Genomic DNA, 24,836 nt, shown 5'->3' with positions numbered 1-24,836 from the left:
GGAGAGATGGAGAAGGGTTGGGTGCAAGGGATTTTGACTCCTTTCCCAGTCGCTTTGAGGTTGGCCAACATGAAGGAGTGCTTTCCTATCTCCCCAGGCACCTCTGCCACCTATCTTCGGCCTTTAAGTCTATGTGAATGTTCATGGCTCAGCTTTCGAAGTAGGTATTTCAGCATTTCCCATTTCCCAGCTTGATCCCCTTCCTGACAAGTAGACCAAATCCCCATGTTTGAATCAGACGCATGCACGTACGCAAACGCAAAGAGTCTTAATTGGCCACTTAAGTGGTGTGCGGCCATGCCACCAAGGTTCCTGCCACTGACAGTATACCACGGCAACGGGAAGATGTTGGGCTCCCTGTCTGACTCCTTCCCCTGCCATATTGCCAGCCCTCCTGCCTCCCAGCAGGCTGGAAAAATTCAGCCCCATTTTTCTGGAGTGGGCCTTAAACCTCTTGATTCAGAGGAGATCATGCTATCACTGAGCCAGAGCCATGGGTGACACCACAGGTACTGCTAGGCAGTGGATAGAATTATCTATTTGGGCATATTAAAGATAAGTACTTGAAGCTCAGGAAGATAGTTGCAAGATTGGCCAATTCTTGTAGTAAACCCTCTAACTAGGACTGTTGTTTTCTTTAGCAAATGTTTACAATCACAAGATGACTAAATTTTTTGCTGCACACTCCATGCAGCTAATTTCGCACTGGCAGTTTTCTGCCAGGAATGCATATTAGGAAATACTGAGCATAATCCCTATAATTTTCTGTTCATTAACTTTAATGGACATAAAATTATAGGGAGTATGCCCACAATTCTCCATATGCACTTCTGGGAGCTAAGACTCTTGAGAGCAATGTCAGAACATTGGCTCCCATGCACTTTGCCTCTTGAATTTTTGACAACTGATGAATTATTTTCTGTGCAGTGGAAGAATATTAGTGCAAAATAGAGGATCAAGAAAACAATACAGCCTTCACATTCACTACTTACAATGTCAAATTGAATATTACACAACTTGATTGACACAACAAAAGTAAGGCTTGTTGTCCATAAACATGACAGGTCTTCACTGATGCAGAGGCAGCACAGCAATCTGAGCGTGCAATTACACACTCAGAATATTTAGAGCTCTAACCTGGAAACAAGTTGCATATTATCCACCTCGTTCTTTTTTTAAGCTCCTTAAAATCATCTACTTTGACTAAGTCTTTGGTCACCTGTCCTAATTAATTCCCTCCTTGGTTCAATGTCAATTTTTGTCTGATTAGGCTCCTGTGAAGTGCCTTGTGACATTCTACTATGCTGAAGGCGCTATATATATGCAAGTTGTTGTTGAAAAGGTATTGCATCAACTGTTATAGCATATTGGACCTGATACTCTCTTAAGACTGCAACAATTCTTATTTTTCACATTTTGATTTCCAAATGCAGGCTTTACATTTATGACTCAGTTTACTTTGGTGCTCTTTCCTTGTCTTGTAGTTACGAGAGGAGTTTGATCGTGGTGCAGATGTTGTCCTTGACGAGGAGCACAGTGTTCATGATGTTGGGGCCTTGCTGAAGGAATTTTTGAGGGATATACCAGATCCTCTGCTCACTAGAGAGCTCTACACACCATTCATCAGTACACTTTGTAAGAGGATGCTCTCTTCCTTTATTTCTGTTTACTTAACTTGTCAAGCAAAATATGTCTTTATAATGTGATGTATATTTTACTTTGCTATTGTTATCACGTCACCATGTGCCTTGGAGCGGGCCTTTGGCTTAGTGATGTAATTTCCTCTCACCCACTCCAGACATATGAACATAAGAAATAGGAGCAGGACTTGGCCATATGGCCCCTCAAACATGCTCTGCCATTCAATAAGATCATACTGATTTTCTACATCAACTCCACTTTCCCACCTATCCCTGTATCCTTTGCTCCTCTTAATACCAAAAAACAATCAATCTCAGTCTTGAACGTACTCATCAACTGAGCACCCACAGACTTCTGGGGTAGAGATTTCAAAAGATTCACAACCACTGAGTGAAGAAATTTCTCCCATCTCAGGCATATTTTTTTTTTATTCCTTCATGGGATGTGATCATCTCTGGCAAAGCCAGCATTTGTTGCCCATCCCTAGTTGCTCTTGACAACTGAGGCTTGCTAGGCCATTTCAGAGTGTAGTTAAGAGTCAACCACATTGCTGTGGGTCTGGAGTAACATGTAGGCCAGACCAGGTAAGGAGAACAGATTTCCTTCCCTAAAGGACATTAGTGAGCTAGATGGGTTTTTACAGCAATGGATGATAGTTACCTTGCACTATTACTGACAGGCTAGCTTTCAGTTCCAGATTTTTTCTTTATTAATGAATTGAATTTAAATTCCACCAGCTGCCATGGTGGCATTTGAACCAGTGTCCCCAGATCATTAGCCCAGGTCTCTGAATCACTAGTTCAGTGACACTACCACATCTCCCCTAAATGGCCAAACCCTAGTTCTAGATTCTCCAGCTAGGGGATACAGCCTGTCGGTATCCACCCTGTCAAGCTGTAAAAGAATTTTATATGTTTCAGTGAGGTCACCTCATTCCTCCAAACACCATGGAGTATAGGCCCATTCTACTCAATGGTCCCGATATTGAAAGGGCAGGTTGCACAGGTGGTGAGGGGCGTGTAGAGTTTCGGATGCGAAACCCGGAATTTCAGGTTTCCCTGAACGCTGTATAAGTCAGCCAGATTGACTGATAGGCTTGCCTTCCAGTTGGGTGGGAGGACTCTGGAGCAGGCCGAAAGAGCAGGTAGGGAGCTTGCACCTTCTTCTAGGAACGTTTTTGTTTTGTGGGGGGAGGTGGGTGGTCCAGGCTCCAATCTTGGGTAGCGGGTGAAAGGACTCCAGCTTCTCCTGGCCCACAAGCCGTGCTGTAAAAGCACTTTCCTTTCCCTCGAACCTGGCGTTGCCTCCCATTCAGTTGCCAGGTTTCCTAAAGTCTGGGATACATGGCTGGCCAGTGTTAAACCTGCAAAGCAGGTTAAATCAGAGACTGCCTGCCTTATTACAATGATTAAATTGCTAACCTACTGCTTGTCCTGCCCCATTAAACCTGGACGTGGGTGTATTGGGCTTGGCTATGGGACCCCAACTCAGCCATTTTTGGGTGCTAAGATTTACCCAATCTCTCCTCATAGGACAGCTGCCTCATCCCAATATTCAATCCAGTGAACCCCTCTAAGGCAAGTATATCCTTCCTTAAGTGAGGAGACCAAAACATACAAGTACTCCAGGTGTGTTCTCAACAAAGCCCTATATAATTGCAGCGAAACCTCCCTACTCTTGTACTCCAAGTGCCTTGCAGTAAAAGCTAACATACCATTTGCCTTCCTAATTGCTTGCTGTATCTGCAAGTTAACTTCTTGTGATTCATGTACAAGGGCACCCAAATCCCTCTGAATACCAACATTTACTAATCTCTCACCTTTTCATAAAAAAATCTGCTTTTCCATTCTACCTAGCAAAGTGGGTAATTTCACATTTCCCCACATTATACTCCTATGGCCATCTTTTTGCCCAGTCACTTAACTGGTCTGTATCCCTCGCAGCTTACTTTCCCATCTAGCTTTGTATCATCCATGCCTTTGTAACCTATAGACTTGATAATTCCAGTGCTCCCCTGGCTGGCCTCCCATCATCCTCCCTATGTAAACTTGTGCTCATCTAACATTTTGCTGCCATATCTTATGTTGCATCAAGTCTCGTCCGCCCTTCAACCCTGTGCTTGCTGATCTACACTGGCTCCCTTGTTTTCAAATTCCTCCATGCTCTTTCTATATCCTCCTCCAAACCTATAAGCTTTTGAGATCTCCGTGCTCCTCCAATTCTGGTATCTTGTGCATCCCCATTTTAATTGCTGCACCATTTCCAGCTGTGCTTTTAGCTGTCAAGGCGCTAATCATGGAATTCCTGCCTTAAACCTCTCTACCTCTCTCTCCTCCCTTGAAGATGCTCCTTAAAATCTACCTTTTTCGCCAAGCCTTCTGTTCTGTTCTGATATCTTATTCTGTAGTTCAGTGTCAAAATTCTTTATTGATAGTATTCTTGTTAAGCATCTTGGGATATTTTGCTGTGGTAAAGGCACTATATAAATGCAAGTTGTATCATCAGCAAACTTGGATATATTACTGTCCCTCCTGTACAGACCAGACGGGTTGCACGTGAACAGATCCGGAACCAATGTCCTTCCGGAGCAGTTTGCTAGTGCTATTGGGGTGGGTTTCAACTAACTTGGCAGGAGATGGGAACCAGGAGGTAACATTAAGAGAAGAAAAACAAGGTGCACTAAGAATTAGGAGAGACAGATAGCACTAGAGGAAGAAATATTAAGATATTAGGTGGGGTCAGAATAAAAATGGAATGCAATAAGGCCTAAATTAGATGTATTGTGCATGTAAATGAATGCACAGAGTGTGGTAAATAGGGTGAATGAGCTGCAGGCACAGAAAGCCACGTGGGCATAGGATGTGGTGATAACAGACACCTGGCTCAAAAAAGAACCGGACCAGGTGCTAAATCTTCCTGGATACTAGGTGTTCAGAAAAGATAGGGAAAGAAAGAAATGAGGAGGAGTGGCTGTTTTGATTAAGGAGAAGATTATAGTACTGGAGAGAGAGGATGTCCTGGAGAGGTCAAGGACAGAATCTATTTGGTTAATGCTAAGCAAAAATGGAATTGCCTTTTTTAATTTGTTCTTGGGATCTGGGCATCACTGGCAAGGCCAGCATTTATCGTCCATCCCTAATTTCTCTTGAAGGTGGTGTTGAGCCACTACCTTGAAACGTTTCGGTCCATGTGGGGCAGTTGCACCCATGGTGCTGTTAGGGAGGGAGTTTCAGGATTTTGACCCGTCGATAATGAAAGAACAGCGATATAGTTCCAAGTCAGGATGGTGTGTGACTTAGAGGGGAAATTGCAGCTGGTGGCTGTCCTTGTCCTTCTAGGTGGTAGAGGTCGCTGGTTTGGAAGATGCTGTTGAAGGAGGCTTGGCGAATTGCTGCACTGCATTTTGTAGATGGTACGCATTGCTGCCTCTGTGCTCCGGTGGTGGAGGGAGTGAATGTTTAAGGTGGTGGGTGGGGTGCTGATCAGGCGGGTTGCTTTGTCCTGGATGTAGAGCTTCTTGAGTGTTGTTGGAGCTGCACCCATCCAGGCAAGTGGAGAGTATTCCATCCCACTCCTGACTTGTGCCTTGTAGATGGTGGACAGGCTTTGGGGAGTCAGGAGGTGAGTTACTCTCACAGGATTCCTAGCCTCTGACCTTTTCTTTTAGCCGCAGTATTTATATGGCTGATCCAGTCAATTTTCTGTTCAGGATGTTGGTGGGGGATTTAGCAGTAGCAATGTTGTTAAATGTCAAAGGGAGATGGTGGGATTCTCTCTTGTTGGAGAAGTTCATTGCCTTTTACTTGTGTGGCACAAATGCCACTTGTCACTTATCAGCCCAAGCCTGGATGTTGTCCAGGTCTTGCTGCATGCGGGCACGGACTACTTCAGTATCTGAGGTGTTGCAAATGGTACTGAACAATGTGCAGTCATCGGTGAACCTTCCCACTTCTGACCTTGTCTTGGAGGGAGGTTATTGATGAAGCAGCTGAAGATGGTTGGACCTAGGACACTACCGTGAGGAACTCCTGCAGTGATGTTCTTGGTCTGAGATGATTGACCTCCAACAACTTTTGCACTAGGTATGACTCTAACCAGTTTTTCCCCCTGATTCCCACAGACTCCAGTTTTGCTTGGGCTGCTTAATGCCATACTCAGTCAAATGCTGCCTTGATGTCAGGGCTGCCACTCTCACCTCACCTCTGCAATTCAGCTTTTTTGTCCGTGTTTGGACCAAGGCTGTACTGAGATATGGAGCTAAGTGGCCCTGGCTGATCCCAAACTGAGCATCGGTGAGCAAGTTGTTGCTGAGTAAGTGCTGCTTGATAGCACTGTCAATGACACCTTCCATCACTTTACTGATGATTGAGAGTAGACTGATGAGTTGGTTATTGGCCGGATTAGATTTGTCCTCCTTTTGTGGACAGGACATACCTGGGCAATTTTTCACATTGTAGTGTAGATTCCTGTGTTGTAGCTGTGTTGGAAAAGCTTGGCCGGGGCATGGCTAGTTCTGGAACACAAGGCTTCAGTACTACAGCTAGAATGTCGTTAGGGCCATAACCTTTGCTGTATCCTGTGCCTTCAGCTGTTTCTTGATATCAAATGGAGTGAATTGAATTGTCTGAAGCCTGGCATCAGTGATGCTGGGGACCTCAATAGGAGGCAGAGATGGATCATCCACTTGGCACCTGGCTGAAGATGGTTGCAAATGCTTCAGCCTGATCTTTTGCAATGACGTGCTAGGCTGCCCCATCATTGACGATGGGGATGTTTGGGGAACATTCTTCGGTTAGTTGTTTAATTGTCTGCCACCATTCATGACTGGATGTGGCAGAACTGCAGAGCTTTGATCTGATCTATTAGTTGTGGGATCGCTTAGCTCTGTCTAGATCATGCTGCTTCCACTGTTCGGCATGCATATTGTCCTGTGTTGTAGCTTCACCAGACTGACACCTCATTTTTAGGTATGCTTGGTACTGCTCCTGGCATGCCCTCCTACACTACTCATTGAACCAAATTGGTCTCCTGACTTGATTCTCATGGTAGAGTGAGGGATATGCCAGGCCATGAGGTTACAGATTGTGGTTGAATACAGTTCTGCTACTGATGGCCCACAGCGCCTCATGGATGTGCAGTTTTGAGTTACTGGACCTCTTCTGTGCCTATCCCATTTAGCACGGTGATAATGCCAGCTAGCACGATGGAGGGTGTTTCCACAAGGACCATTACACTACTAGGTGTATTATGTAGGCCATCAAATAGCAGGAAAGCCATAGAGGAATAAATTTGCAAGGAAATTAGAGCGTGCAAAAATCTATAGAATAGTTATAATGAGGGACTTTTACCTAATAGAGACTGGGATAGTCATAGTGTAAAGGGCAGTGAAGGGAAAGAGTTTCTAAAGTGTACTCAGGAGAAGTTTCAACATCAGTATGTTTCCAGTCCTATGAGGAAGGGAGCATTGCTGGATCTGGTTCTGGGGAATGAGGTGGGCCAAGTGGATTAATTGTCAGTAGGAGAACATTTAGGGGAACAGTTATCATAGTATCATAAGGTTTGGTTTAGCTATGGAAAGGAACAAGGAGCAATCAAGAGTAAAAATAATTAATTAGGGAAGGGCCAATTTCAAAAGGGTGAGAACGAGTCTGGTTCAAGTAAACTGGAATCAAAGATTGGTGGGCAAAACTGTAACAGAGCAATTAGCCTTTAAAGATAACCCAGGTACAGTTGAGGTACATTCCCATGAGGGGGAAAGGCAAGACAAGCAAAACAAGAGCTCCCTGATGATGAAACAGATAGAGAGAAAGATGAAGTAGTAAAAGGGTGCATATGACAGGTGTGAGATTGACAATACAAGTGAGAACCAGGCTGTATATAGAAAGTTCAGAGGGGAAGTGAAAAAAGAAATAAGGGCAGCAGAGAGAGAATATGAGAAAAGACTGGCAGCTAACATAAAAGGGAATCCAAAAGTCTTCTGTAGGCATATAAATAGTAAAAGGGTGGTGAAAGGAGAAGTGGGAGCCAAAAAGGGGATTTACGCATGGAGGCAGAGGGCATGGCTGAGGTACTAAATGAGTACTTTGCATCAGTCTTTACCAAGGATGAAGATGCTGCCAAAGTCGTCGTGAAGGAGAAGGTAGTTGAGACACTGGATGGGCTAAAAATTGATAGAGGCGGTATTAGAGAGGCTGGCAGTACTTAAAAGTTGATGAGTCCCCAGGACCAGATGAGACGCATCCAAGGATATTGAAGGAAGTAAGGGTAGAAATTACGGAGGAACTGGCCATAATCTTTCAATCCTCCTTAGATACAGGGGTGGGGCCAGAGGACTGGAGAATTGCAAATGTTCAAAGCATGGTGTAAGGATAAGCCCAGCAACTACAGGCCAGTCACTTTAACCTTGGTGGTGGGAAACCTTTTAGAAATAATAATCCAAGACAAAATTAAGTCACTTGGATAAATGTGGGCCAATTGTGGAAAGCAGGCACAGATTTGTTAAGGGAAAATCGTCTTTATGACTAATTTGATTGAGTTTTTGATGAGGTGACGGAAAGGGTTGATGAGTGCAATGCAGTTGAAGTGGTGTACATGGACTTCCATGTGGCTAGTGTGATAGTTGATGTGTTAGTTTTAATTTGCCAAAATTCCCTAGATTCGGGGAAGGTTCCATTAGATTGGAAAATAGCGAATGTAACTCCTTTATTCAAAAAGGGAGGGAGACAGAAAGCAGGAAACTACAGGCCAGTTAGCTTAGCATCTGTCTTAGGGGAAATGTTAAAAGCTATTATTAAAGACAGTATAGCAGGGCACTTTGAAAAATTCAAGATAATCAGGCAGAGTCAACATGGTTTTGTGAAAGGGAAATCATGTTTAACCAATTTATTGGAGCTCTTTGGGAGAGTTACATGTGCTGTGGATAAAGGGGAACTGGTGGATGTATTGTACTTAGATTTCCAGAAGGCATTTGATAAGGTGCCACATCAAAGGTTATTGCAGAAAATAAAAACTCGTGGTTTAGGGGATAACATTTGGCATGGGCAGAAGATTGGCTAGCTAACAGGGAACAGAGAGGAGGCATAAATGGGTCAATTTCTGGTTGGCAAGATGTAATGAGTGGTGTACCACAGGGATCTGCTGGGGCCTCAACTTTTTGCAATTTATATAAATGACTTAGATGAAGGTGCCGAAGGTATGGTTGCTAAATTTGCGGATGACACAAAGATAGGTAGGAAAGTAATTTGTGAAGAGGACATAAAGCAGCTACAACGGGATATAGATAGGTTATGTGAGTGCGCAAAGACCTGGCAATTGGAGTATCATGTGGGAAAGTGGGAAATTGTCCACTTTGGCAGGAAGAATAAAAAAGAAGCATATTATCAAAACGGTGAGAGATTGCAGAGCTCTGAGATGGAGAGGGATCTGGGTGTCCTAGTGCGTGAATCGCAAAAGGTTAGTATGCAGGTACAGCAAGTAATTAGGAAAGCTAATAGAACATTATCGTTTATCGCGAGGGGAATTGAATACAAAAGTAGGGAGGTTATGCTGCAGCATTGTGGCATTGGTGAGACCACATCTGGAGTACTGTGTATAGTACTGGTCTCTTTATTTAAGGAAGGATGTAAATACATTGGAGGCAGTACAGAGAAGGTTCACTAGACTAATACCTGGAATGGGTGGGCTGTCTTACAAGGAAAGATTGGACAGGCTAGGCTTGTATCCACTGGAATTTAGAAGAGTAAGAGGCAACGTGATTGAAAGATTCAAGATCCTGAGGGGTCTTGAGAGGGTGGATGTGGAAAGGATGTCTCCCCTTGTGGGAGAATCACTGTTTAAAAATAAGGGGTCACCATTTAAGACAGAGATGAGGAGAAATCTTTGCTCTCAGAGGGTCATGAGTCTTTGGAATTCTCTTCCTCAAAAGGCAGTGGAAGCAGAGCCTTTGTATATTTTTAAGGCAGAGGTAGATAGATTCTTGATAAGCAAGGGGGTGGAAGGTTATCGGGGCAGGTGGAAATGTGGAGCAATCAGTTCAGCCATGAACTTATTGAATGGCGGAGCAGGCTCGAAGGGCCAAGTGGCCTACTGTTGCTCCTAATTTGTATGTTCGTACATATGTAAACAGCAGATGAGATATGTTGTGTTCCAAAATTGGCATACATTCTGGCCTCCGAGTAGACGTAGATGGGTTACTGGGATCTTTGAGAACAGTTCTTTTCCAGCGGCATTGAGTATTTAGCAGGCTTTTCGTCAAAGACAGGAGAAGAGATGAGTTGACACAATGGACCTCCAGGGTCTTTTAGAGAGATGCTGAAAAGCTCAGCTTGGGGTTGTAGTCTTCTTCCTTGGGAATTCTCTTCTCTCCTTGGACATTCTCTCCCTTTTCTGCAGACATTTTAAAGAGATGGAATATGCTGGGCTGAGCTGGGGTTCTGTCCTTTAGTGTTATTTTTTAAAACTCCAACCTCTTTTAAACAGTTCATTCCCAACTCCAAACAATTCAAAAGTGAAACCGAAACAGAAAGTCCACCTTCTGACCTGTCACTTCTCTGTACACATCTTCCTTAGTTACCGGGGTTTCTGTTTTATTTTTAACTTGAGTCATGTGACAACCAGTAAATGTTGTTGTCAAACAAGTCCTGGCAGTATCCTCTTGATGACCATCTTGGAAAAAAGCTGGTCCAACATTTCTTCAGTTTGACTGTGAATCCTCAAAAAAAATAGAAGCACTTTTATAACAGGTGGAACATCTCTGCCACCGGGTTGTTCTCTTATCTGGGAATACAATGTGTCTGGTTCACTGTCTCAGAATTGTAGGAAATGATGGGTGGCCAGAGTGTGTGTGCTCTAGGGTGGGAGAAGACAGAGGAGGACTCAGCAGAGAGGGGATGGGTCATGCCGAGATCTGGTGAAAGGAGCAGCTGTGGTAGCAGCAGCAGCACGGTATATTGCTCTGTCCAATACAATGTAGGGGCTGCACTGGTAAGAACACATGCAAGTGGACTTCCCCAATAATAAATGAAAGGCAGGTGGTGGGAGTTAGCAGCGACTGAAACAGAACCAAACCAGAATGGGGGGGACTGCAGGAGGATTCATAGTTATGATGGGAGTCAGTTGTGTTTAGTATTAGTTGCAGAGCTCCTTTCCTTTCCTGTGCTTATCTGCTTGGAGAGGTGAAGTAATGTACATGTTATGCCTTGTGTGTGCATGGATCTTGGCCCCCAGTCTCCCACAACACTAACACAATTCAAGAAGACCCAAAACCAGTGGGTAGTAAGTCAAGTGGACACGAGAAGCCAGTCTTTCCACTGGTAACCTTGTTTGGACAATCACAGGAGCAAATTCTGCAAGTCAGTGAAGAGACTTCAGCATTCACTGCTGGGTAGGCAGTGGCGTCGTGGTATTATCACTGGACGAGTAACCCAGAGTATTTCTCTGGGGACATGGGTTCGAATCCCACCACAGCAGAAGGTGAAATTTGAATTTAATTAATAAATCTGGAATTAAAAGCTAGTCTAATGATGACCATGAAACCATTGTCGATTGTTGTAAAAACCCATCTGGTTCACTAATGTCCTTTAGGGGAGGAAATCTGCTGTCCTTACCTGGTCTGGCCTACATGTGACTCCAGACCCACAGTAATGTGGTTAACTCTTGCATGCCCTCTGAAATGGCCTAGCAAGCCACTCAGTTGTACCTAACCGCTACAAAGTCAATAAAAAGGAATGAAACAGGACGGACCACCCGTCATCGCCCTAGGCACCGGAAACGACAACGGCAAATCCAGCCCTGTCAACCCTGCAAAGTCCTCCTTACTAACATCTGGGGGCTTGTGCCAAAGCTGGGAGAGCTGTCCCACAGATGAGTCAAGCAACAGCCTGACATAGTCATACTCACTGAATCATACTTTACAGAAAATGTCCCAGACACTGCCATCACCATCCCCGGGTATGTCCTGTTCCACCGGCAGGACAGACCTAGCAGAGGTGGTGGCACAATGGTATACAGTAGGGAGGGAGTTGCCCTGGAAGTCCTCAACATTGACTCTGGACCCCATTAAGTCTCATGGCATCAGGTCAAACATGGGCAAGGTAATGTCCTACTGATTACCACCTACTGCCCTCCCTTAGCTGATGACTCAGTACTCCTCCATGTTGAACACCACTTGGAGGAAGCACTGAGGGTGGCAAGGGCACAAAATGTACTCTGGGCGTAGGACTTCAATGTCCATCACCAAGAGTGGCTCGTAAGCACCACTACTGACCGAGCTGGCCGAGTCCTAAAGGACATAGCTGCTAGACTGGGTCTGCGGCAGGTGGTGAGGGAACCAACACGAGGGAAAAACATACTTGACCTTGTCCTCACCAATCTGCCTGCCGCAGATGCTTCTGTCCATGACTGTATTGGTGGGAGTGACCACCGCACAGTCCTTCTGGAGACGAAGTCCCGCCTTCACATTGAGGATACCATCCATCGTGTTGTGTGGCACTATCACCGTGTTAGATGGGATAGATTTCAAACAGATCTAGCAATGAAAAACTGGGCATCCATGAGGTGCTGTGGGCCATCAGCAGCAGCAGAATTGTACTCAACCACAATCTGTAACCTCATGGCCTGGCATATCCCCCACTCTACCATTACCATCAAGCCAGGAGACCAACCCTGGTTCAATGAAGAGTGCAGGAGGGCATGCCAGGAGCAGCACCAGGCATACCTCAAAATGAGGTGTCAACCTGGTGAAGCTACAACACAGGACTATCTGCGTGCCAAACTGCGTAAGCAGCATGCGATAGACAGAGCTAAGCGATCCCATAACCAACGGATCAAATCTAAGTTCTGCAGTCCTGCCACATCCAGCCGTGAATGGTGGTGGACAATTAAATAACTAACTGGAGGAGGTGGCTCCACAAATATCCCCATCCTCAATGATAGGGGAGCCCAGCACATCAGTGCGAAAGATAAGGCTGAAGCATTTGCAACAATCTTCAGCCAGAAGTGTCGAATTGATGATCCATCTCGGCCTCCTCCTGAAGTCCCCAGCATCACAGATGCCAGACTTCAGCCAATTTGATTCACTCTGCGTGATATCAAGAAATGACTGAAGGCACTGGATACTGCAAAAGCTATGGGCCCTGACAATATTCCGGCAATAGTACTGAAGACCTGTGCTCCAGAACCTGCCGTGCCCCTAGCCAAGCTGTTCCAGTACAGCTACAACACTGGCATCTACCCGGCAATGTGGAAAATTGCCCAGGTATATCGTGTACACTAAAACCAGGACAAGTCCAACCTGGCCAATTACCACCCCATCAGCCTACTCTCAATCATCAGTAAAGTGATGGAAGGTGTCATCAACAGTGCCATCAAGCGGCATTTGCTTAGCAATAACCTGCTCAGTGACGCTCAGTTTGGGTTCCGCCAGGGCCACTCAGCTCCTGACCTCATTACAGCCTTGGGTCAGACATGGACAAAAGAGCTGAACTAAGAGGTGAGGTGAGAGTGACTGCCCTTGACATTAAGGCAGCATTTGACCGAGTATGGCATCAAGGAGCCCTAGCAAAACTGAGGTCAATGGGAATCAGGGGGGAAACCCTCCGCTGGCTGGAGTCATACCTAGCGCAAAGGAAGATGGTTGTGGTTGTTGGAGGTCAATCATCTGAGCTTCAGGACATCACTGCAGGAGTTCCTCATGGTACAGTCCTAGGTCCAACCATCATCAGCTGCTTCATCAATGACCTACCTTCAATCATAAGGTCAGAAGTGGGGATGTCCGCTGATGATTGCACAATGTTCAGCACCATTCATGACTCCTCAGGTACTGAAGCAGTCCGTGTAGAAATGTAGCAAGACTTGGACAATATAGGGCGGCGCAGTGGTTAGCACCGCAGCCTCACAGCTCCAGGGACCCGGGTTCGATTCTGGGTACTGCCTGTGCGGAGTTTGCAAGTTCTCCCTGTGACCGCTTGGGTTTTCACCGGGTGCTCCAGTTTCCTCCCACAGCCAAAGGCTTGCAGGTCGTTAGGTAAATTGGCCATTGTAAATTGCCCCGAGTGTAGCTAAGTGGTAGGGAATATGGGATTACTGTAGGGTTAGTATAACAGGGTCGTTGTTGGTCGGCACAGACTCGGTGGGCCGAAGGGCCTGTTTCAGTGCTGTATCTCTAAATAAAAAATAAAATCCAGGCTTGGGCTGATAAGTGGCAAGTAACATTCGTGCCACACAAGTGCCAGGCAATGACCATCTCCAACAAGAGAGAATCTAACCATCTACCCTTGACATTCAACGGCATTACCATCGCTGAATCCCCCACTATCAACATCCTAGGGGCTACCATTGACCAGAAACTGAACTGAAGTAGCCATATAAATACTGTGGCTACAAGAGTAGGTCAGAGGCTAGGAATCCTGAGGCGAGTAACTCACCTCCTGACTCCCCAAAGCCTGTCCACCATCTACAAGGCACAAGTCAGGAGTGTGATGGAATACTCTCCACTTGCCTGGATGGGTGCAGCTCCAACAACACTCAAGAAGTTTGACACCATCCAGGACAAAGCAGCCCGCTTGATTGGCACCCCATCTACAAACATTCACTCCCTCCATCCCTGACGCACAGTGGCAGCAGTGTGTACCATCTACAAGATGCACTGCAGCAATGCACCAAGGCTCCTTAGACAGCACCTTCCAAACCCACGACCTCTACCAACTAGAAGGACAAGGGCAGCAAATGCATGGGAACGCCACCACCTGCAAGTTCCCCTCCAAGACACTTTCTTGCACTTTTACACCATCCTGACTTGGAACTATATCGCCGTTCCTTCACTGTTCCTGGGTCAAGATCCTGCAACTCCCTTCCTAACAGCACTGTGGGTATACCTACCCCAAATGGACTGCAGCGGTTCAAGAAGGCAGCTCACCACCTTCCCGAGGGCAATTAGGGATGGGCAATAAGTGCTGGCCTGGCCAGCGACGTCCACATCCCAGAATGAATTTTTTTTAAAAAATTGATTGACTCATTAAATGTGTGTGGAACTGAATTAAATAGGGAGCAGGAATGAGAAAGAGATAAACCAGCAAAAAAGGACAAGAAAATGACATGAGATAGCTGTTTACCTGATGCATTAAAAAACGATATCTACAATAGTTTCCTACTCTCTGTTGCATTAATGAAAATCATCTTTTAGACTATAAACCATTCATTCCATAAGTCTTAAATCCCTCGCCCTGTCTCCTCCACCCACTTCTCCAACAAGTGCAAGCAGCTTATTCTTTGTCACTAAGATTAAGACCATCTGTTAGCTGCCTCTGCTGCTTCCCTCCCTTCACCAAGCAGCTATAAAAAAAAACTTGTTTAATGTTGCAGGGTGTCCATGGAATTTCCAACATAGGCTGGGGCCTCAGAAGCAAAAAGGTTGAGAACCCCTGCATTAACCAAACATCAATCCATGCTGATGTATTACCCCCAATTCCATGTGCCCTTATCTTGTATGAAAACTGCTTGTGTAGCACCTTATTGAATGCCTTCTGAAAATCCAGATGTACTACATCCACCAGTTTCCCTTTATCTACCCTGCTAGTTCTACCCTACTAGTTACACCCTCAAAAGCTCTGATAGATTTGCCAAACTATTTCCCTTTCATAAAAGCCTGCTGGCTCTGCCTCATCACATTGTGATTTTCCAAGTGCTCTGTTACAAGGTCCTTAATGATAGATTCTATTACTAATCCATACTACTGTTATCAGGCTAACTGGCCTCTGGTTCTCTGCTTTCTCTCCCTCCCTTCCTTCCAATCCAGGGGGACCATTCTAGAATATAGGGAATTTTGGAAGATCAAAATCACCTCTGCAGCCACCTGTTTAAACACCTAAGGATGTCGGTCATAAAGTTTGGGCATTTGTTAGCTTTTAGTCCCATTCATTTCTCCAGTACTTTTTCTTTATTACAATTAATTATTTTAGGTTTCTCACACTCATTAGACCTTTGGTTACCCACAATTTCCAGTATGGTTTTTCTGACAAGTGAACGCCAAAGCTCCGAATTTGAATTTTGGATTGACATCCAGTGGGATACTCAATCCCGGTGGGTATGAGTGGCCCTGCCGCCCTCATCATATGGGTTGAGGGAGCACTTAAGACCCTGCTGCTATATAGGACTTAGCGCCCTATCAGCTGTATAAAGATAATTATGGTCATGGAAGGAGCATTTACGTCATGACCTGTCAGACTGTGAATCCTTCCACTAGTTCACACTGTTGTACAGGTATGGAGATACAAAATCAGCTCTAATATCATCTTTATTGTCCTTCCTCCTTTACCATTTTACCTATACTGCAAATTGCATACCTGTTCAGTAAAGTTTCTTTTAAACAAAAGCAGAAACGGCAGAATAACAAGTGCAGACTGCTTTGAGCTTCTGTTCCAGATTATGTCATTATTAGAATCATTCGATTGAACTGAAGCCTGTCAGTTCACTTCCAGGGACATCTATTATTTTGTGCGTGTTACAGCACAAAATTGTTACAGCATAGAAGGAGGCCATTCGGCCCATCATGTCCACACTGGCTCTCCAAATGAGTAATTCACCTAATTCCATTCAGCTGCCTTCTCCCTGTAACACTGCCAATTCTTCCTTTTTATGTAACAGTCTAATTCCCTTTTGAATGCTTCGATTGAACCTGCCTCCACCATGCACTCAGGCAGTGCATTCCAGACCTTAAGAACTCGCTGCATGAAAATGTTTTTCCTCATGTCACTTTTGCTTCTTTTGCCAAATACTTTGAATCTGTGCCCTCTTGTTCTCGATCCTTTCATGAGTGGAAACAATTTCTCCATGTCTACTCTGCCCAGACCCCTGATGATTCTGAATACCTCTATCAAATTTCCTCTGAACCTTCTCTTCAAAGAAAATAGTCTCAACTTCTCCAGTCTATCTTCATAACTGAAGTTCCTCATCCTTGGAACCATTCTCATAAGTTTTTTCTGCACTTTTTCCAGTGCCTTCACATCTTTCCTAAAGTGTGGCACCCAGAACTGAACACAATACTCCAGCTGAGGTTGATCTAGTGTCTTGTATAAGTTCAAAATAACCTCCTTGCTCTTGTACTCTATGCCCCTATTAATAAAGCCCAGGATACTGTATGCTTTATTAACTGCTCTCTCAACCTGTCCTGCCACCTTCAATGACTTGTGCAAACATACACCCAGGTCCCTGTGCTCCTGCACCCCTTTAGAGTTGTACCCTTTATTTTATATTGTCTCTCAATGTTCTTCCTACCAAGATGAATCACTTCACATTTATCTGCATTGAACTTCATCCGCCACTTGTCTGTCCATTCCACCAATTTGTCAACGTCCTTTTGAAGTTCTACTCTATCCTCTTCATAGTTCACAATGTTTCCAAGTTTCATATCATCCACAAATTTTGTAATTGTGCCCTCTACGCCAAGGTCATTAATATATATCATGAGGATATTACATGTTAAGATAAAAACAGGAAAAATAACAGAGAAATGGGATTACAGCTATCAGCTGTAAAAGCTAGCAGAAGTGGGATTTATTAGCCTCCTTCTGTGCTGTAATTCCTGTCACTCTGAATCAAATGGCTTTCACAACTTAAGTCAGTTTCATGCTCACTTACTGATACCAACTTTTTATTACCTGATTTAAAAAAAAATGAATTTAAATCCCAAACTACGAAGTGGGATTTGAACTCATGATCTCTGGATTATACACAATCACGAAGAATCCAAGCAACTCCGTCCCTCGACAGTTTAATTGAAGCTCAGTTTTTTTTTGAAATGCACTAAAAAAATTCACATTTCAAAATGTTGTAACTACAGAAAAGTTGCAAATTGCAACAGGATGCACATACTTAACTGGTTTTTAACCAAGACCACCCAGTGGGAATTGATAGGACGCTTGCTTTTCACTCTTCCCAATTTTAGAAACATGGAAAAATAGGAGCAGGAGTAAGCCATTCGGCCTTTTGAGCCTGCTCTGCCATTCACCATGATCTTGGCTGATCATTCAACCCAGCAACTTGCATTCTGGTGTAAGTGTAAAACACAGTTCAACTGAACCCTGGCGGGTTGGGTTAAAATTGGGGCTCACATATTGTCTAATCCGTGCAAGTGAGCAGCAGTAGCTCTGTTTGTCTTCTGCTTCAGGCAGTTTCAATCAAATGACTGATTTATAGGCTGCTTCTCATGGATTTTATAATGCTGTTGGCCCTATGAATTTTGGGCCATTTATACAAATGATGGCCATAAACTGCACTCGAAGTTAAAAATATCTATTAGCAGAAGTATTGCTTACAAAAGGTGAATATTTTTGCTTACTTTCTTGAAGACCCCAGCCCTACCCTTTTCCTCTCATGTTTGCTGTTGCTGCTCTAGTGATCCTGTTTCTTATGTTTTAGAGGATTTGTTTTCTCTTTCCATGTCCTTTTGGGCTGCTTATGTAGCCTTGTTCTCCACTGTCCTCTTGGCTGTACCTTGGTCAGTACCATCATCTGGCTGACTTCAGTAGCCTGCTGTGTTTCTAGAGCTGAACAGGAAGGGATGGGGGAGTGGGTGGAAGGGAAAGAGATTAGTAAGGCAAAGAGAGGATAAGAAAAAGAGCATGTAGGAGAACCAGGGGAGAACCTGACTCAGAGAAAAAAAAGCAGAGGCGGATGAGAGGGAAGAAACAAGGGAAGATAAAGAGAGAAACGGGAAGGAGAAAAACAAACTGGAGAGGCAGGGGAAAAGAGACTGATAGGGAGGGAGGAAAAGAGATAAGGGTGTGATCAGGGAAGGCTGAGATGGAGGGAAAAAAGAATGCATGGGAGAAAGAGGAACAGAAAGGAATTGAGAAGGGAAGATGATGAGCAATAAGTGGGGGAGAGAGAAAGATTAAGAGAAAGAGCAGTGATGGAGAAAAGTGAATCGGGGGTGAGAGAATTTCTGTTCCAGAATTAATGGGCACAAAATTGGGCTGTGTAGCATTGTGGGTGCTGTTCTGTTACCAAAGTGGCATCTGTGCTGCGTGCGCACACTTGGTGAGGGTGTTAGCATGGCATTTAGGAGCATGTGCCAGAAGTATGCAGAGTAGACAGATTGTGACTTCAGTCAGCGTGTAATGCTGATTTGATGCCAGTGCTGCCATTTTTGACCTCGCCACTCCAGTTAACACCCTCTCTTAAACACCCACAGGTGAGCATGTGTTCAGCAACAGTGGCGACCTCCACTTCCCAAGTGCTATTTAAAGGGATCTTCAACCACTCTCAGCTTAGTTGCTGATTTGCTTCTACTGACTCTGTTTGTATTTCTAGAAGTGCTTGGTGGTGTGCAGAGTTGTATAAAACTGGTGAAATTGACAGGGAGTAGTGCTGCACATGGAGAAGCCCTTGGTTCTGACTTCAAGGGTTCCGGTCAGACCACTTTATGGGTGGTATAGTTATCATCCTCCTTGGGCTGCAGCATGAGAGGAAGCAGAGGCAGCAAGGAAAAGGACAAGTTGCTCACAGAAAGAGGAGGCGGAGTGGGAGAAGGGTTTTCCAGGAGCATTTCTCTTACCTCCACCCAAGCCAAGAGCAGCGTGTGCATCATCTCCTTTTTGTGAAGCAAGTGCTCATGAAAATCTGGTACCTCTTAGAACAAGATCTACAGCCTCAGAGCAGGGCGAGGATGGTGCTGCCTCTGCCTGAAGGTGACTGTGGACCTGAATATCTCCAGGCTGGAGCAGACCTCTCCCAGTTCACCAAGCCCTGCTAATGAGAGGTGACTCGCTCATTATGCCAGGAGAGGGGAGTTCGTTGAGTTCTCTCTGACCAGAGAGAAATAGTGGAGCATGAACGTGGCTTTGCTAGGATAGCAGAGTTCCCCATGGTGTAGGGTGCAATTTACTGCACACACAGGTGCAGGAACCCCTACTAAATGCTGAGATGTACTGCAAAACATACCACTTGTCGAATGTGCAGTTGGTATGTGACCATGCTCAGAACCTCATGCAGGTGAATGCCTGTTATCCTTGCAGCAGTCATGATGCTTTTATTCTGTGCCAGTTCACTGTTTGCTCAGTATTTGAGCCCCTCCATCAAAACTGAGGATGGCTGCTGGGTGACCAGAGCTATCCACTTAATATTTGGCTCATGACTCTGCTTGGCAACCCAACCACATTTGACCAGCATGAGTACAGTTGAGAGCCATACTGCCACATGAAACATCATAGAGCAGTCCATTGGTCTGTTGAAGCAATAGTTCTGCTGCCTAGAGCACGCTGCAGTACTTGCCAGAGCATGGGTCCTGATTTGTGGTCGTCTGCTGCATGCTTCACAACCTAGCTATCACGGGATATACCTCTTGCCACCAGGGTATGGCAAGCAGCTTGAGAGCAAGAGGAGGAGCCGGATGAAGGGAAGAGACAGCCAGCACATCCCTTTTTTGGCTGGGCTGTCCTTGATCACCTCGTTCTACTGTCCTCTTGGCCACACTGCTGAAATAAAAGCCACCACAAAACAACCATTCCAAACCAACTTTATCCTGCAAATCATTCAATATTCCATACAAAAGGCAATTAATAACCATTGTGGATTCCCTTAATACCTGGCGCCTTTACCTGGTCTAAGGCTCCTACACTGTGCTACCCCAGTAGTATAAGCATGGCTGATGGAAGGTTGCTTACTTTCAGTGGGAGAGACTGAAGTCAACCTTGCAGGATGTCCCAAGAAGCTCTGGACATAGGAAACACGGCTTTGAACCACTTATGCATGGGTGGTAGACTCTGGGCTGGCTGGCTGATGGGCAACAGCAGGGGAATTGGTGGAGTGGCAGCAACCCTGAAAGAGGACAATAGGTTCGTGCTCCATGTAGCAACTGCCACTACCCCGTGGCGTTGCCTGTGCAATCCAAGTAATCTATTGGAACACAGATAACTGGACTGCTGTGAGACCCTGGAAGCTGCTTTGGGCACTGCTACCCGCAGCCATGTTGGCAGCAATCTGAGCTTCCACTGCAGCATTCCGTTGTTGAGTGACTTCTGCTTATGCTGCAACGGAAGCAGAGCCATGGCCATCAGACGCTGCATCATGCTTGTGTCCGCAAGTGTTCTTATGGATTCGCCGCTGCTTCTGCGCTGGAAAGAATGGGCTTCAAGCTCTGCGCATAACCCTGTGCTACCCTGGATCTGGACTCCTCCTTGACCATGACATCAGGCTTTCTGCCAGGCCTGCCAATGCAGCAAGCATTTCTGTGTGAGATTGAGTGACGGTGTTTCTTCTTCACAGTGTCCTGCTGCTCTTGCACTTCATGCCCCAGATGGCAGTTCTTGGATATCTGAAAGAATAAGGCACAAGGGCAAGGTTGGGGTGAGAGAAAGGGGTAAAATGGCAGGTGCATGCTTACACCTTCTGCAGCTTGTAAATCAGAAGAGATTGTAGGGTGAGAGAGAAGTGGAATGTGTGAAAGTGGATTAGATAGGAGCATACGGTCATCCTCGACAGTTTCAGTCCACCCGCTGGCCAAGGCTTCAGTCATGGCTGCTGCTATGATGGCCAGCACTGTTAGCTCATGTGGGTAAGGACATGCAGCCTTGCCTTTCCCTTCTGGTTAGGTGTTTCTGCCTCCAGTTGTGCTGCACCTTGTCTTACGGGAGAGAGGGAAGTGCGTCAATGAATGTGGTGCAATGTATTTGGGTGATGTGCCCGTCGTGGTTGAATAGCTGACAGTGGCTTTGAGGCTCGATGCATTGCTAAGGGTGAGGTGAGGCTATGAATGTGAGGACTGAGTCATGCTTAATAGAGGCAGTTGATACTCACTCTGAATGAAGTTGTAAGGACACAGCATTTAAAGATGTATTCATTGACCTTGACCACTTGTGTGAGATCATTAAACTTCTTCCTGCACTGCATCCAGGTTCTCGGGCTAGACTGCTGGCAGTGACTGCAATGCCTGTCTGCTCCCACTGCCTTTGTAATGTCTGTCTGGAGATCTTCGTGGCCCCCTGAGGCAAGAGGACCTCTCTCCTTCTGTTCATCTCCTGCACCACAGCCTTCAGTACTGCATCGGAGAACCTTGGGACACGCTGTCTGGCATGTTGCCCATTCCCACACGTCTTTCTGCTCATAAACTCTTCCTTAACCAGTTCTGAGACCTGAAGCCAGAATGCACCCCTCCTTTAAGGGTTGCAGGCTGGCTTCAAGTAGTGCAGGCTAGCTTTAAATCTGCTTGCCTTGCATGCACATGGGACCCCTGCTGAGGTGTGCAGCTTCATGCTGAGTTGCATGCCACTGTCACTTAAATTAGCGGGCAGCACGAAGTTTGCGTACTACCTGCACTGTTTTGAATGGGCACGGGTTAATTGTGCATCGTGATCATTTTTTGGTCTAAGCCATTTTTTCACCCAATACCCTTAGTTAGTGGGTGAAAAGTGGCTGCTTTCTTTTGGTAGATTTGACTAGCTGTTGGTCAAAATTTTTAAAATTGTAAGCTATTGGATTAGAATGTTCTAGATGTATTTATTGCCGAGGATGATGTGTCGGGTGAGTGAGTTTAAAAATGTTAAACTTAAATATGACTTTGTTCCAGAGTTTTAGGATTTTCTCTTGTAAAATTGGATACATCCACGCTACCTCTGCTTTCACCTCAGAAGCTGACTGGACTATGGCAACAGCTGCTAAAATGCAGAATTACAGAGGGACAGCAGAACACAAAATCTACTCTCAAAGGAAAACACAGTAGAAATGTCTGAAGTAAACATTATAATTTTGACTCTGACTTTCAGTACTGACAACTTGTTCCTTTGCCCTCGTACTACCACCATGGGCTACCAACATTGATTCGAACATATTTTTGTACATAAATGTGGTTCCTGACTGCTTTAATACTTTTTAATCCCTACCCACCCCTTTGTTGAGAAGCCACAAATTAACAAGACCACTTGCAAGGAGTCTGAGATGTGGACTGCACAAGATTACTGTTCCAAGCCAAATAGTTCCCTCCTTCAGATCTTTAAACAGAGTCCAAAGCATACGGCTTACTTCAAACAATTTGAAGTAGAAAAACCAGTGTTGTGCATAGTGAGATGATGGATACAATTTTTATTGTGATTTAATTATAATATAGGAATATCACAATCATGATCTTTCATTGTTCATTTCATATTATAACTCAGTGACATTGACTTTAACGCTGGAACTGTCTTTCTTTATCTTAGTACTGGAGCAGGACGAACAGCTCAGTGCCTTGCAGCTTCTTATTTACCTCCTGCCTCCGTGTAATTGTGACACACTCCACAGACTCATGGAGTTCCTTGCCATGGTAACAAATCATGCTGAAGACAGCTTGGATAAAGATGGACAGGAGGTAGGGCAGCATCGACTTGAGAGGCTTCAGAATTCCATTGAGCGCATTGATTTGTTGTCATGGTACCAGTGCTGTCGACAGTTAACAGACCCTGCAAATGCATTCTCAAAGTACTCCCTCATCTTTCCCTCCTATCTTTTTCCTCTTTCTGCCCCTTCCTCCTCCCAATAATGGTGCCTGGAACTGAGCTGTGTATATATTTCCTCCTGGCTCCCATTCAATTGAATTGATGGATCAGATATAAAAAAAATCTAGTTTAAATTTAATTTGATCCAAATTTCTGGAAATGTCAAAGTAAAACTTATAAATGTTTAATTTATTTCATATTTAACAGTGCAATTGTTGTAGTTAACAATAACAGTACACTCTTTAATTCCATTAGGTTGGCAGCAAGGAATGGTTCAAATTTATTGTCATTATTATCCTAGTAACATGCCTTATCAGAGTTTGGCAGCAGTCCCAACTTGCTTTAAAATAATTTAAAGTTTAAACTTTCTAACCCTGGACATGTATATAAGTATATTTGAACAAGTATATTTGAAGTTTTCTTTCAAATTTATGTGATTGCGCATAGGATCCCTGACCAATGGTCCAATTTGGAATCAAAATTTTGACTGATTTCAAGGTGTCAGCTATGGCTCGGTGGGTAGCATTCTCACTTCTGCCAGAAAGTCAATGGTTCAAGTCCCACTCCAGAGACTTCAGCACAAAATCTAGGCTGGCAATTTAGTGAAATACGGAAAGAGTGCTGCACTGTTGGAGGTGTGTCTATTGGATGAGATGTTAAAATGAGGTCTCTTTTGCCTCCCTCTCAGGTGGGCATAAAAGATCCCATGGTACTATTTCAAAGAAGGACAGGGCAGTTCTCCCTGGTGTACTGGCCAATATTTGTCCCTCAACCAGCGTCACTAAAACAGATGATCTGGTCATTATCGCATGTTTGTGGGTGCTTGCTGTGTTCAAATTAGCTGCTGCTTTTCCCAAGTTATAACAGTGACTACACTTCAAAAGTACTTCATTCACTGTAAAAACACAATGAGACATCCTGAGATTGTGAAAGATGGCTATATAAATGCAAGTTCATTCATTTGTTCTGACTGTAATTTGAAATTTTGATACCTGGGGCTGGTTTGGGTTGGGCATGTTTCTCAGCCAAATCACTGGAAGGAAGATTACATGACTACATCCCTAAACAAGCTGGGTAGCAGAACCGAGCTAAGGGAACAGCAGAAAATATTCCTCCTTAAAAATATAAACATTTATTTTTCAAATAAAATTCAGTAATGGCTGCAGTGTCACCACAAGGTCACAACAGGTGAAGTAGTTAGCTGGTACTGAACTATTTTATATTTCTCACAATTAAAAATAGCTCCGCCTGCTATGCCTCTCATATTGGGGGTAGATTTTGACTTTTGCTAAAGGGTAAAACAGGCGACAGGGAATTGGCAGCCCGTTTTACATCTCTGACGATTTTTATTTCCATTGAAGTCAGTTTTATTTAAATCTCCCACTAGCTAGGAAGTGGCCTTCAATTTGAGTTTGCCACCTACACTCCGGGCAACAGCTCAGGAAGAGTCCAAGAGTTTGCTGAACTTTGTGCGCTGCATGCTGTGGGTTAAACATGGATGATAGCCTTGGGTTAGCATCCAGGAATGGAGAGAATGCCATTCTACCCTGTCAGTGCAATCTGCCACTGATTACACCCTGGTTCATGTTGGCTAACTATCTGAGGTCTTGGCCTAATCTGAAATATGGTAAAATATGTAATCTTAAAAAGAAAGGACTTGCATTTCTATAGCTCTTTTCCTAACCACAGGACTTCCCAAAGTGTTTTACAGCCAATGAAGTTGTTTTTGAA

The 24,836-nt window shown here is 44.7% G+C and overlaps 1 protein-coding gene across 5 annotated transcripts in view; it reads left to right on the top strand.

Annotated features, from left to right (window-relative positions):
* Nucleotides 1–24,836, top strand: part of LOC137374374 (rho GTPase-activating protein 6) — a 642,504-nt gene that overhangs the window by 574,667 nt on the left and 43,001 nt on the right. For all 5 annotated transcript variants that reach the window (XM_068040369.1, XM_068040368.1, XM_068040371.1 and 2 more), the window contains 2 exons: nt 1,485–1,635; nt 22,830–22,978. In XM_068040369.1, coding sequence (XP_067896470.1) covers nt 1,485–1,635; nt 22,830–22,978 — 300 coding nt within the window. The remainder of the gene's footprint in view (nt 1–1,484; nt 1,636–22,829; nt 22,979–24,836) is intronic.

This window comes from Heterodontus francisci, chromosome 10 (assembly GCF_036365525.1).
Source record: "Heterodontus francisci isolate sHetFra1 chromosome 10, sHetFra1.hap1, whole genome shotgun sequence".
NCBI lineage: Eukaryota > Metazoa > Chordata > Chondrichthyes > Heterodontiformes > Heterodontidae > Heterodontus > Heterodontus francisci.
This window is presented reverse-complemented; position numbering and strand designations above follow the sequence as displayed.